Source organism: Zootoca vivipara, chromosome 15 (genome assembly GCF_965207765.1).
Source record: "Zootoca vivipara chromosome 15, rZooViv2.hap1.1, whole genome shotgun sequence".
In the NCBI taxonomy this organism is placed as follows: Eukaryota; Metazoa; Chordata; class Lepidosauria; order Squamata; family Lacertidae; genus Zootoca; species Zootoca vivipara.
In genome coordinates, this window is record NC_142598.1 from 35,990,509 (window position 1) to 36,002,677 (window position 12,169).

Below are 12,169 nucleotides of genomic sequence, written 5' to 3' on the forward strand. Positions count from 1 at the left end.
GGGGCCGGACTATTTGGGGGGGGGGATGAACGAATTCCTATGCCCCACAAATAGCCCAGAGATGCATTTTAAATAAAAGGACACATTCTACTCATGTAAAAACATGCTGATTCCCGGACCGTCCGTGGGCCGGATTTAGAAGGCGATTGGGCCGCATCCGGCCCCCGGGCCTTAGTTTGGGAACCCCTGATTTAACCAATCAAGTGAGTGGTTGTATAGGCTCTGGTTCAACTAGCTCCCTGCACCCTTGTAGACAGCGCTGACCCTGGGTACCAACCATAGGTCAGCCTTGGGTGAACACCTGGGACAGTGGCAAGTAGGGGGGGTCTGCTAGGCCTCCACCCAGATGTCCCCTGGACTCAGGCTCAGGGCACAACCCCTATCAGGGTTGACCAACCAAAGAGTCCCAGGATTCCTTTAACTGAATACCCATCGCAGAGGGATGGCCAGACCATTCTGCCACCTGAACCAGTGCCTATCTGCAACCTTACAAGTTGTGACGATTTGCTACGTGGCAGGCGAAACCCAAATGGCACCAGCCAATCTGCCAAGTGGGGAAAATTCCTGCCGTGCCCCTGTCCCAACGACAGATGACACGCGGCAGCATAGCAAGGTCAAGCACACAAGCCCTAAAAATAGGGAGAGGTGGGTGGGTGTTCCGATGCACTGGCCCAAAAGAGGAAGCTCAGGGAGATCCGGCCCTGAATGCAACCCACTCCAGACCCTCCCCAGTGACAGCTGGGGGCCCCTCCATGAACGCCAACATCTTGCTTGGCCACGAGAAGTAATTGTGTAGCTGAAGATTGAGAGGGTTTGAGCTGGCACACTTCTCTATGTCATAAAAGCTTCCTGGCAACCTGATCTGACTTTGAATCACCTGCTGATGATAAAAATTGGGGGGGGGGGGCAGAAATAGCTTGAAGAGGACCTAATGGAGGAATCTGCGGTGCTACCGAATATACACAATCGGGCAAGTGTTTGAATTCATGCTATTATAGAATTAGCTTGACGTCTCATCGAAAGCCAAGTAGATAACTGGAAGAAATTCAGCCAAAGCTGGCCAAATCTGCAGTAATTGATTAATAAGCATTTTTCCCCTCTCACTCCCCCACCCTCAGATTGCTCAGTACCTTGTAAATGGCTGAGCCTAGGGTTGCCATACGTCCGGAATTTCCCTGACATATCTGGAATAATGCAGCTACAAGCAGTGTCCAGGGGGGAAATTGCCGAAACGTCAGGAAAAATCCAGGCGTATGGCAGCCCATGTCTTCTTTGTGATTTTGAAAAAGGGGAAAGTTCCTTCCAGATTTTCACTTTTGGGAATATGGCAAACCTAGCTGAGTCTGTATCTTTAGAGCTCAACAGGCAATCATAGCCATGTCTTCTCCAAAGCAAATTCCCCTTGAGTTCCGTGAAGAACGTCATCATAAGTAAGAGGTAAGTTTTTAAGGAAATAAAAGAATCACAGTTTATCATTTTAAAATGTATTGGGTCTTGCTTTTGGTCCAATCATGACCGAGCAGTTTTACAGAAAACTCAACTCCAGTTTTTGGTGAATTTTCTCCTGTCTTGGGGCAACTTGGCAAAACAGTTCTCTTCATCTGTGTGCTTTAATTTGACATCCAATTCTTCTTTCTCTTTGACCGCGGGTCATTCATTCTGATTCCCTGGTGCAATGTTTGTGGGGAGGTTAGATGACACCATCTAATTACTGAGCATTCATTTCGATTTGCTGGTGAGGTGGTTATACAAAGTTTGGGGGGACTAAATGCCAGTGGAGAGGGGGCCCACAGACAAAAATGGGTGGAGCAATGGATATAGCTCTTACCTTTGTGCAGCTGGTTATTTAAAGTCAGAGGTTTCCACACAAACACTCCCTTTCCATCCTCTACACAGGCAAGTAAGGAGAATTATCTCAGTTCAAGGGCTCATCCCAGCCAGGCTAAAATCACCTGAGGAGGTCATAGAGTGGGAGCAGTTGGCAGGAAGGGGTAACCTGGTGAAGAGGTATGGTCCTAGAGAGAGTCCTGAGGGCCAGATAAGAGAGCCCTAGAGGGTTACGGTCAGTCCCTGGTCCAGAGGCTCCCCCCGTCTTGTGTTATGTGATCTGCTGACTGCCTGTGCCCCTGCTTTCCAAACAGAAAGAATTTGACGATCTACTAAAGAATGCAGGACCCAAACTGGTGGTTGTCGACTTTTCAGCAAAATGGTGCGGGCCTTGCAAAATGATCCGTCCTTTGGTTCACGTAAGTAAGTCTCGTGTTACGGGCCCTTCCGCGGTGCAAGTAGAAAATGTGGTTCCATTGCTGTCCTGATTTTGCTTTGCAACTGGGTCCATTCTCCCTTGGGATCATCAAAGGCTGTCTTGCACCAGCTCACATCCGTCTAACTTGGTGTTTTGTGCTGTGGCTGACAGCTGTTCTCCAGGGTCGCCGGTGCCTAGGTTCTTTCACATCACCTCTTACCTGTTTCATTGTAACACTGGAGATGCCAGGGATTGAATCTGGAATCTTCTTCTACCCCTGAGCTACGGTCCTTTGCTATCTTCTATGCCTCAACATGCTTCCCATGTTGTCTCCTGCTTCCTTCAAACCTCTGCTCAGAACACACCTTTCCTATTAAGTCTTTGGATTATCTCTGAATCCTCACCCCCAAACAAAAGAAGAATTAGTTTCTCATATTCATCCCTTGCCAACCTTGCCTCGACCTCTTATCGTTCCATTTCTTGTTTCATTTTCCTCACCTCTCAGACTTTACACTGTGAGCCACTTTTCCTTGCTTCTCTCACAGCAATAGTGGGAGAAGGGCCTCCCTTGGTTTCTGCCGCCTGAGGTAGCTGCCTCAGTCTGCCTCATGGGTGAGCTGGCCCTACTATTTAGTTATCATTTCAGACAGTGCAAGGAACAAATAAGCCAACTGAGCTGACAGTTCCAAAACAGAAGAAGAGAAAAATAATAATAATTGTGGATGTCCCAGCTCGACTCCTCAGATGGGGCACTGAAGTTCCAGTTCTATGTAGTTATCAGCTGAAATTAGACAGCCTCGCGTGATAATGTTTAGGTGCCTACTGAGGATATTTTTGTTTAAGAAGGCTCCACCCAAGGTGTAACCCAGTCATTTATCGAAGATTAAGTGCACATCCACAGAAATGATTTTGTTGCTGGAATTACTTTCTTGCTTTTAGCGCTTGATTTTGTGGCAAAAAAGGTAAAAAGGTAAAGGACCCCTGGAGGGTTAAGTGCAGTCAAAGGCGACTATGGGGTTGTGGCGCTCATCTCGCTTTCAGGCTGAGGGAGCCAGCGTTTGTCCAGAGACAGCTTTCCGGGTCATGTGGTCAGCAGGACTAAACCACTTCTGGTGCAGCGGGACACCGTGATGGAAACCAGAGCACACGGAAACACAGTTTACCTTCTCGCCGCAGTGGTACCTATTTATCTACTTGCACTTTGACATGCTTTCGAACTGCTAGGTTGGCAGGAGCTGGGACAGAGCAACGGGAGCTCACCCCGTCGCGGGGCATCAAACCACCGATCTTCTGATTGGCAAGCCCAATAGGCTCAGTGGTTTAGGCCACAGCGCCACTTGCGTCCATTTTTGTGGCAGTGCTACAGCATACGTTTAAAGCACTCTCATGCCTCCAAGAATCCTGGAAACTGCAGTCTGCCCCTTGCAGGGCTACAATTCCCAGCACCCTCAACAAACCTTGGTTCTCAGGATTCTTGTTGGGAGGCGTGTGCTTCAAAACCTCAGGGTCTTGTTCAATTTTTCTCTTGGACGCCACCTCCGTGGCTTCATGTTTTGAAGCAGTTTACAAATTCATCAAATAAGTAAATAAATAAGTCATAGGATGGTTGAGTTGGAAAGGACCCCAGGTGTCATCTAGTTCAACCTCCTGCAATGCAAGACTGCTGCCCACAGCTGTCTCTGGGTGGGCTCGAACCACCAACCTTCTGATTTACAGCCAGACGCACTGAGCCATTGCTCCCAGAGAGTGCTAGAAGAGAAGAGGAGGAGGAGGAGGAGGAGGAGGAGGAGGAGGAGGAGGAGGAGGAGTTTGGATTTGATACCCCACTTTATCACTACCCTAAGGAGTCTCAAAGCAGCTAACAATCTCCTTTCCCTTCCTCCCCCACAACAAACACTCTGTGAGGTGAGTGAGGCTGAGCGACTTCAGAGAAGTGTGACTAGTCCAAGGTCACCCAGCAGCTGCAGGTGGAGGAGCGGGGAAGCGAACCCGGTTCACCAGATTACGAGTCCACCACTCTTAACCACTGCACCACGCTGGCAGCCCTGTATGCCAACATGAAATCCTCACCCAAATCAAGTCCATGTAGCTCAAGGAGATCATAGGGTGGTCGTAGCTATACTGGTTGTGAACAGCCAAGTGATAAGCCAAGTGAAAATCAGCAGCTGAAGAATCTCCAAGTGATGGGAGAAAGTGTACCTGTTGGATTTCCGCCTATCATGCGGCTGTTAACGGTATAGGCACCCCGTGAGTGGATAGAAGGGGGCAGGCCTAGTACCAGCCTGGTGTGAATTTGTCTGTTATCGCTTACTCTTTTAAGCAGAGGGCTACCTTGGCACCAGGAAGACCTCTCAGTGGGTGATGGGATACCTACAGGCACTCGAGGGATAATAACGAAGTCAGAAATATAGGCATCCGATATTGTGAATCAGCCAAATTGCAGTTTAGGTGGAGAGCAAGTTGCTAATGTGTCTTCCCCGGAACGTTCTAGAGATTGCAACAAAGGGCTTTTAGCAAAGCACTTAAAAAGTGAAGGGAGATCTGGTGTTTGCTTGTTAATGAATCAAAGTCAGAGGTCCTTGGGCAATTCTGCTGAATGATTTAAAAGGCAGTGAAATGTACTCGGAGTACTGTAATGACTTCATGCTCTTTATTGCAGCTTGTAAAACAGTGAATGAAATGCCCCCCCCCCCAAGGCTTTTATATACATTATTTACACAATGAGTCCCGTCTGATTGGCTGATTCTGCTTCCCTCCTGGAGCCTGATTGGTCTTCTCCTGCAGGCCAATCAGTTGTTGCACTCTACGATCCTACCAGCCTAACAGGCTGATTAACTTCTTCCTGGAGCCTGATTGGTCTTCTCCTGCAAGCCAATCATTTGTTGCATTCTAGGATCCTACTTGCCTATTGTTCTAGGATCCAAGCTTAGTACATAACAGGCAGCTTCTACAGAAGCATGTCCAGTAAGTCTGCCAAACGTTTCTGCACGTCTTCCTGGCCCAACTGTCAGTTAAAGGATACAAACAGTGTCGGCTCACTCCATAGACCCCCAAGTCATTAAAAAGGCCGCCAAAACCCTCTTTAAACAAAATCCCCTCCAAGTGTCCCTATTTTCCAGGGTAAGTCCCGAATTTACAGAAGCCATCCCAGTTTCTGATTTGATCCCGGGATGTCCTGCATTTCCTTAAGATGTCCCTATTTTCATCGGAGAAATATTGGAGGATATGGTAGGATGTCCTGATTTTCTTTCAAGAAATGATGGAGGGTATGGAGTTATCTGACCCCCGAGCCACAACTTTTAGAAGACATCTGAAGGCAGCCCTGTTTCAGGAAGTTTCTGTTTGTTTTTATATGTGCTGGAAGTGGCTGAGACAAGCCAACCAGATGGACAAAGTATAATAATAATAATAATAATAATAATAATAATAATAATAATAATAATAATAATAATGTAAGGTAAAGGTAAAGGTACCCCTGACCATTAGGTCCAGTCATGGATGACTCTGGGGTTGCGGTGCTCATAGGCCGAGGGAGCTGGCATTTGTCCACAGACAGCTTCTGGGTCATGTGGCCAGCATGACTAAGCCGCTTCTGGCGAATCAGAGCAGCGCACGGAAACACCGTTTACCTTCCCGCCGGAGAGGTACCTATTTATCTACTTGCACTTTGATGTGCTTTCAAACTGCTAGGTGGGCAGGAGCTGGGACCGAACAACGGGAGCTCACCCCGTTGTGGGGATTCGAACCACCGACCTTCTGATCGGCAAGCCCTAGGCTCTGTGGTTTAGACTGTAGGACATCTCTATTTTCATCCCAGAAATGTTGGTGGGCATGTAAACACCAACAAAACAAGTCTAGCGTAAAGACGGGGGAGTGTGTGTGTGCAAGCACATGTTGTCTTTGACATGGAGCTGCCACTTTAAACCGATATCTTTGTGCCAAGTTACTTTGCTTCCCCCACCCGCCCACCCCTTAGAATATAGGATCCCTTACCCCCGCATCGTGATGTCATTATATCGTGCATTTTCCCACTCCCCAAAAGCAGCCTCCCATGATGTGGGAACATCATGTTCTGATGTTTCCCCCAACCCACCAGAGCAAATTTAGGGGGCATGAGGGGCACACAAAGGGATGAGAAGAAGAAGAAGAAGAAGAAGAAGAAGAAGAAGAAGAAGAAGAAGAAGAAGAAGAAGAAGAAGAAGAAGAAGAAGAAGAAGAAGAAGAAGAAGAAGAGGAGGAGGAGGAGGAGGAGGAGGAGGAGGAGGAGGAGGAGGAGGAGGAGGAGGAGGAGGAGGAGGAGGAGGAGGAGGAGTTTGGATTAGATATCCCGTTTTATCACTGCCCGAAGGAGTCTCAAAGCGGCTAACAATCTCCTTTCCCCTTCTCCCCCACAACAAACACTCTGTGAAGTGAGTGGGGCTGAGAGACTTCAGAGAAGTGTGACTAGCCCAAGGTCACCCAGCAGCTGCATGTGGAGGAGCGGAGACGCGAACCCGGCTCCCCAGATTACGAGTCTACCGCTCTTAACCACTACACCACACTGGTGTAGTGTGGGAGGGAGTCGTGTGGCCTGCAACAGCATAGTTGAATTCTGCCATTTGGTTTTTTTTGTTTCAGTACCTTCTGCACTATTAAAAGTCACGGGAGCCCTGATCTCTTTTGCAAGATTCTGACACAAAGAGATATTCCAGAACTTATCACTTTGCCCTTGAGGCAGTGAGAGAGGGGGATCAAAACCATGATAGTCAACTTCCACTCACAAGGCCATGTGGTGGTGGATTGTCAGCTGCTCTGGGGAAAGATAATTTCATTATAGAAGAACCTACAAACGATGCCTTTCCCCTCCATATGAAGAATTATGAATTGTCTGCCTCTTGTTTTCACTCATGCTTACTGTTTGGCTCAAGTGTCTCCCTGTAAGTGCCATCCCATCCGTTCTCATTTGTTGCTTGGCAATGGTCTTAATCAAGCAAACACTAATAACGAAAAAAGTTATTTAAAAAAAAGTGAACGACAAGAGTTCATCTGTTTCAGACCTCATAACTTCACAGTATATGAAGCTGTGACCAGATGCATAGGATAAAAGGACTTCTGTGATGTAGGTTAAAAGAGGGAATGTGGGCAGGCAACACATATTCCAGATATGTGGGACTACCTCCTGGGCAAAGGAAACTTGCAGTTCTTCTGATGTTCCTGGGCTCCTGCTTCCATCAGTCCTTGCCACCATGGTCAGTGGTCAGGCATGAATGGGAGTTGTTATTGAGTCTCCAGCCTGGGCTCAACTTGTGAGCTCTCTAGGGTGCTCTCTAACCCTGAACTCTTGCTTCACATTACCCTACTTTCCTTCTTTGCTTTGTTCTGCTTGCTCAAAGTGGAACCTTTGCGTTCAGTTCAGAAGCCCTCTACTGCCAAGGCTGTCCGTCATGTGCAACTGGAAAATGTGGAATAGGGCTTTGGGTGGCCAGGTGAAGAAGAGGACGAGGCTTCTGCCCCTTTCGTAGATGTACAGATTTGAAGGAGGTTCAGAAGATGTAGGTGAAGGCTGCAGTGGTAATCGTAGGGCTTCGTTTGAGAGCGGAGGTTTTCAAGTTGTATTCTGAGGAACTCACATTCACCGGATAGCTCATGCCAAAATGAAACTCTCACTTATAAAGGTGTCACAAGATTCTTTGTTCTATCCGCCCGAAAGGCTCCCTGGATGCAGTCCAGTCAAAGTTAGTCACTCGTGACTTGAGCCTTGTTGAAGTCAGTGTGGCTTGCCTTCAAGTAAATATAGCTAGGGTTGGGCTGAATCTGACTCATGTCACCAACTATAAAGCCCAAGGACTTTTCCAATGAAAACTAGGAAGAGTCTTGTGGCATTTTAAAAAAGAAGAAGAAGAATTCCAAAGGAAGTGTTGTCATTAAGTAGTTCATTTGAAATCAGTGTGGCTTACTCCTTCCAAGTAAACATGACTAAGAATAAGCTGTGTCCCATTTCACTCAGCAGCTCTTGATGCCATCAGCCAGGTGCCACCAGCCATGGTATCCTTCTGGAGGGTACCATTTTCCGACCAGACTTACCCCCTGTAGTTGGGAATAATTTTCTGGATGGTGTTTATTGAGTGGATAGCCCTGTGAGAAAAGGAGATCACTGAGATTTACAGAGGCAGAAGACCTGGCTCGTTCCAAGATCAGTTCTGGTTAGCTAATTAGGCACTACCTGCCACTGAGCCACTTGGGCTTCAAATGATAACATTGGATCAAGGGGTGTCCCCAGACAATTAACTTGCCTCTTCAGGATGAGCACAACTCTATCCCCCCCCCCAAAAAAAGGTCTCATTGCCCAATTCCCATGTGTGAACTCTGGTCCACCAACAGCACTTCCATCTTGTCAGGAATCAGCTTGTTTTGAGCACCTCACCACCTCCAGACAAAGGTCCAGCCATACCTGGTTCAGATGATGGAGAGACAGAGCAGAAAGTCACCTGTCTGTCGACAAACATGAGCCCCAAACTCTCAGATGACTCAACCTAGGGGCTTCCTGTAGATGCCAACCAGCATAGCAGACAAGAGGGAACCACATGGGGACCCCATAGCGCAACTGCCAGGAAGCTGAGCAGAAGTCCCTCGGTGCCATTTTCTGCAAGCAGTCCTGCAGGTAGGACTGCAACCACTGTGCCTCTGAGTCTCTACCTGCAGAGCCTCTTCAGAAGTATACCGTGGCTGATGGTCTCAAGCACAGCTGAGTGTGCACTTCCCTAGGTTCTCTTATGATACAGGTTCTCAACCAGGCTGACTAAGGCTGTTTAAGTGCCAAACGGAGGCCTTTAGCCAGGTTGAAACAGGTGGAGATCAGAGGTGGGAAACTGGATTTGGTAGGGGGTGTGCCTTCAAGGGGGCTTTGCTCAGGATTGAATCCAAACCACTTCCTCCAAATGGCGAAGGCAAACTTCCTCAGCAGCCCTAGGATTATTAGTGTGGCCATTCCAGGGGGGCTCCCTGTCAGTGCTAATCAGAAAGCCCCCTTTGCCAAGGAACCTTAAGCTCCCAGTTGTCCCATACCTGTCCTCCACTTGATGTCACAAAGGTCCAGCCACTGCCAGCCTCAGTTGATTCAGATGGTATTGAGATACAGATGGTATTGAGATAGAGCGGAGTGTCATCAGCCTGTTGACCATACTGAGCGATTTGAGGATCTTGGAGGTGTCAGCTTGTGCTGTAGGCTGATGTGTTTGCACGACAGCGGGGGGAGAGAGGATCATCCCAGCTTCCTAGACTGTCCTTCTTGTGCTGATCTGTGCTGATATCCCTTCGGTGTTACCCTGATACTCTTAGGGTTACTCGCTCCCTACATCCTTTCCTTCTTCATGCCTTCCTCTCGAGAGCAGACGTATTTTGGACCTCTCTTCTCTTGAGATGCAAGAGCAAGCAAGTCTTGTTGCATCTCAACCTCTCCATCAGATAGAATTAGGGATCTCTCCTATAAAACATGCGGCATTCCCCAACTCTGGCCTAGATAGTCCACTTCTTCCATGCATGCCTGAAGCTGTCCACCTTAATACTTCCTCAACTCTTCAGTTTCTCTCGCAAAATATAGGGGGTACAATTTTATACAGCAGATATAGGAGGTGCCTTACAAATACACACACACAAACACACACACATATGAAAAAGATATCAATGTCAAACGGAAAGGCTTTTGAGCCAAAAAAAAATGTAGTGGTGTTTTCATTCCTCTGTGCCTGCTAACTAATAGATTTGTTTAATTTTGTTCTGTAGGAGTTGGCTGTTCGGTATGAAAATGTGGTATTCTGCATTGTTGATGTGGACTTGGCAGAGGTAAGCTACTAAAACCAGATGATGTCGAGAATTTCTGTTAGAGTGTAACTACAAAGCAAGACTTTCTAGATCAGGCCAGAGGTCCATTTAGTCTGGTATTGTTTTCAACAGGTGCCTTTTAACAGGGGTGGGTAACCTTTTTGTGCAAATAAAGGCCCCCCTCTGGCAGGGGGGTGTAATCATTTTCATAATTAACCCCCCCCCCCCAACACAACAACTATGTGACTCTAAAACAATCAGATAGTTGTTTATTTATTCGACATCTGATGGGAGGGCATTCCACAGGGGTCACCACCAAGAAGGCCCTCTGCCTGGTTCCCTGTATCCTCGCTTCTTGCAGGGAGGGAACCGCCAGAAGGCCCTTCAGAGCTGGACCTCAATGCCCAGGCAGAACGATGGGGGTGGAGACACTCCTGTAAGCTCTCTGGGGCAGGAATTTATTTTTTCTCTCTTATACTTTGTAAAGTGCCGTGCATCTAATAACAGTGGATGAGGGTGATAGTTGAGAGAAAATGATGCTGGGAAAAGTAGGAGCCGGGGGTACCAAACGGCATCAAACCTTATCTGAACAATTCAAATGTTTAGCAAGAAGAGTTCCTGTTTCGTTTAGGCAATCTGCTCAGATGCGATACTTCCAAATGGAGTATCAAAATTTAAAGAAATGTGTGGTGCAGCCCTGATAGATACAGTATAAAACACCATACTTTGCTTTCTCCGGCATTTTCTTTAGAGATACTGACAGAATGTCTAGCGTATTTTAATTAGTTCCTTGACCATATGGCATATTGTCCAATCTCTCATCCGCAGGATGTGGCTGACTTTTGCAATATCATCGCCATGCCAACATTCCAGTTCTACATGAAAGGAGAAAAGGTATTTGTGGCCTAGAAACACAGTTTAGTGCTTTAAATTCTGGCTGGGGCTGCCCCTAATCTGCCCCTAATCTGCCAGATTCTGCCCTGGAATGAGCCATTCTAGGAAGGAGGCAACCAAAGAAATCCACTCACGAGTCACCTAATCTCTGACCGGGAGGAGATGGGTGGCAAATCCCTGTGGAACCCGTTGCTTCTCCCAAATTCCTGGAGCTTCGGTTGCTTTCATTTATTTATTTTTTTCTTTCGGTCCCAGATTTTTGAAATCACTGGAGCTCGCCCCAAAAAACTGGAAGAGAAGATTAAAGAGCTGATGTGATCCTTGGAGAAAGCTTCCATGTTAGCAACACGTATGCCAGTACAGTAGAATAAAATACCCAAGGGCCCACGGTCGTGTGCTATAGGTGCCCTCTTTCTACGTGGGAATGGCAATGCGCCACGGAAAGCAAATATTTAGGATCGCGTGTGGTGGAAGGACAGCTTTGACGCCTTTGTCGTTCAGTTACCGCATAAAAGAGGACTGCAGCTGGGTGCCTTCCTGCCCTGTCTGGGGATTGGTAATGGGAAGAGTGGTCATAGGGAGAAGAGGGAACACACTGGGAGGAGGAGGTCTTGGAAACTGAAAGGGTTGCAGGGCTTAGTGAGCAGGTGGAACAGGACGTCGTGGCTGCCATGATGACCAACACGCCACCAGCCCAACGCTTGTGGCAGGACACACCCTGGACATCCTTTTTTTCCTCTCTCTCTCTCATTTTTAAAAGTTTTTATTTATACTTTTCAAATGTATACATTTCATTAATTGTACAGTACAATCATTTCAACATTCCAAAGTTTGACTTCCTGCTCCCCCTTTCTGCGGTTCCATAAATTCATTTTTAAATATCTTCTGCATATCCAAATTCATTTAATTTGCTCATTTAATTATCTACTTAAAATATATACTCTTATGAAACTGCAGGTTATTACAATAACCCTACCAATGTTTTTATCTGTTTGCAATATATCTGTAAATACTCAATAAACCATTTCCATCCGTTTATAAAAAGTTTGTTATCTTGATTTCTTATTCTTCCAGTAAGCTTTGCCATTTCTGCATATTCCATAAGTTTTTGTATCCATTCCTCCTTTGTTGGGACTTCTGCCTCTTTCCATTTTGGGGCGAGTAGCATTCTTGCTGTTGTAGTAGCATACATAAATAAATTTCTAGACAATTCAGGTAGTTCTGTCCCTA

General features: G+C 46.9%; 1 protein-coding gene across 1 annotated transcript; it reads left to right on the top strand.

Annotated features, from left to right (window-relative positions):
• The first annotated feature begins 931 nt into the window (after nt 1-931).
• On the top strand, nt 932-11,535 carry LOC118075243 (thioredoxin-like). Its single transcript, XM_088659034.1, has 5 exons — nt 932-974; nt 2,146-2,246; nt 10,007-10,066; nt 10,874-10,939; nt 11,195-11,535. The coding sequence occupies exons 1-5, from the start codon at nt 932-934 to the stop codon at nt 11,255-11,257; spliced, it is 333 nt and encodes a 110-aa protein (XP_088515160.1). The 3' UTR covers nt 11,258-11,535.
• Nucleotides 11,536-12,169: the final 634 nt, after the last annotated feature.

Excerpts from the sequence above, each read along its gene's own strand:
- LOC118075243 (XM_088659034.1), top strand. The coding sequence starts at position 932 with ATGGAGGAATCTGCGGTGCTACCGAATATACACAATCGGGCAA. Across the intron at positions 10,067-10,873 it reads TTGATGTGGACTTGGCAGAG|GATGTGGCTGACTTTTGCAA; the intron begins GTAAGCTACTAA and ends TCTCATCCGCAG. Across the intron at positions 10,940-11,194 it reads TCTACATGAAAGGAGAAAAG|ATTTTTGAAATCACTGGAGC; the intron begins GTATTTGTGGCC and ends TTTCGGTCCCAG.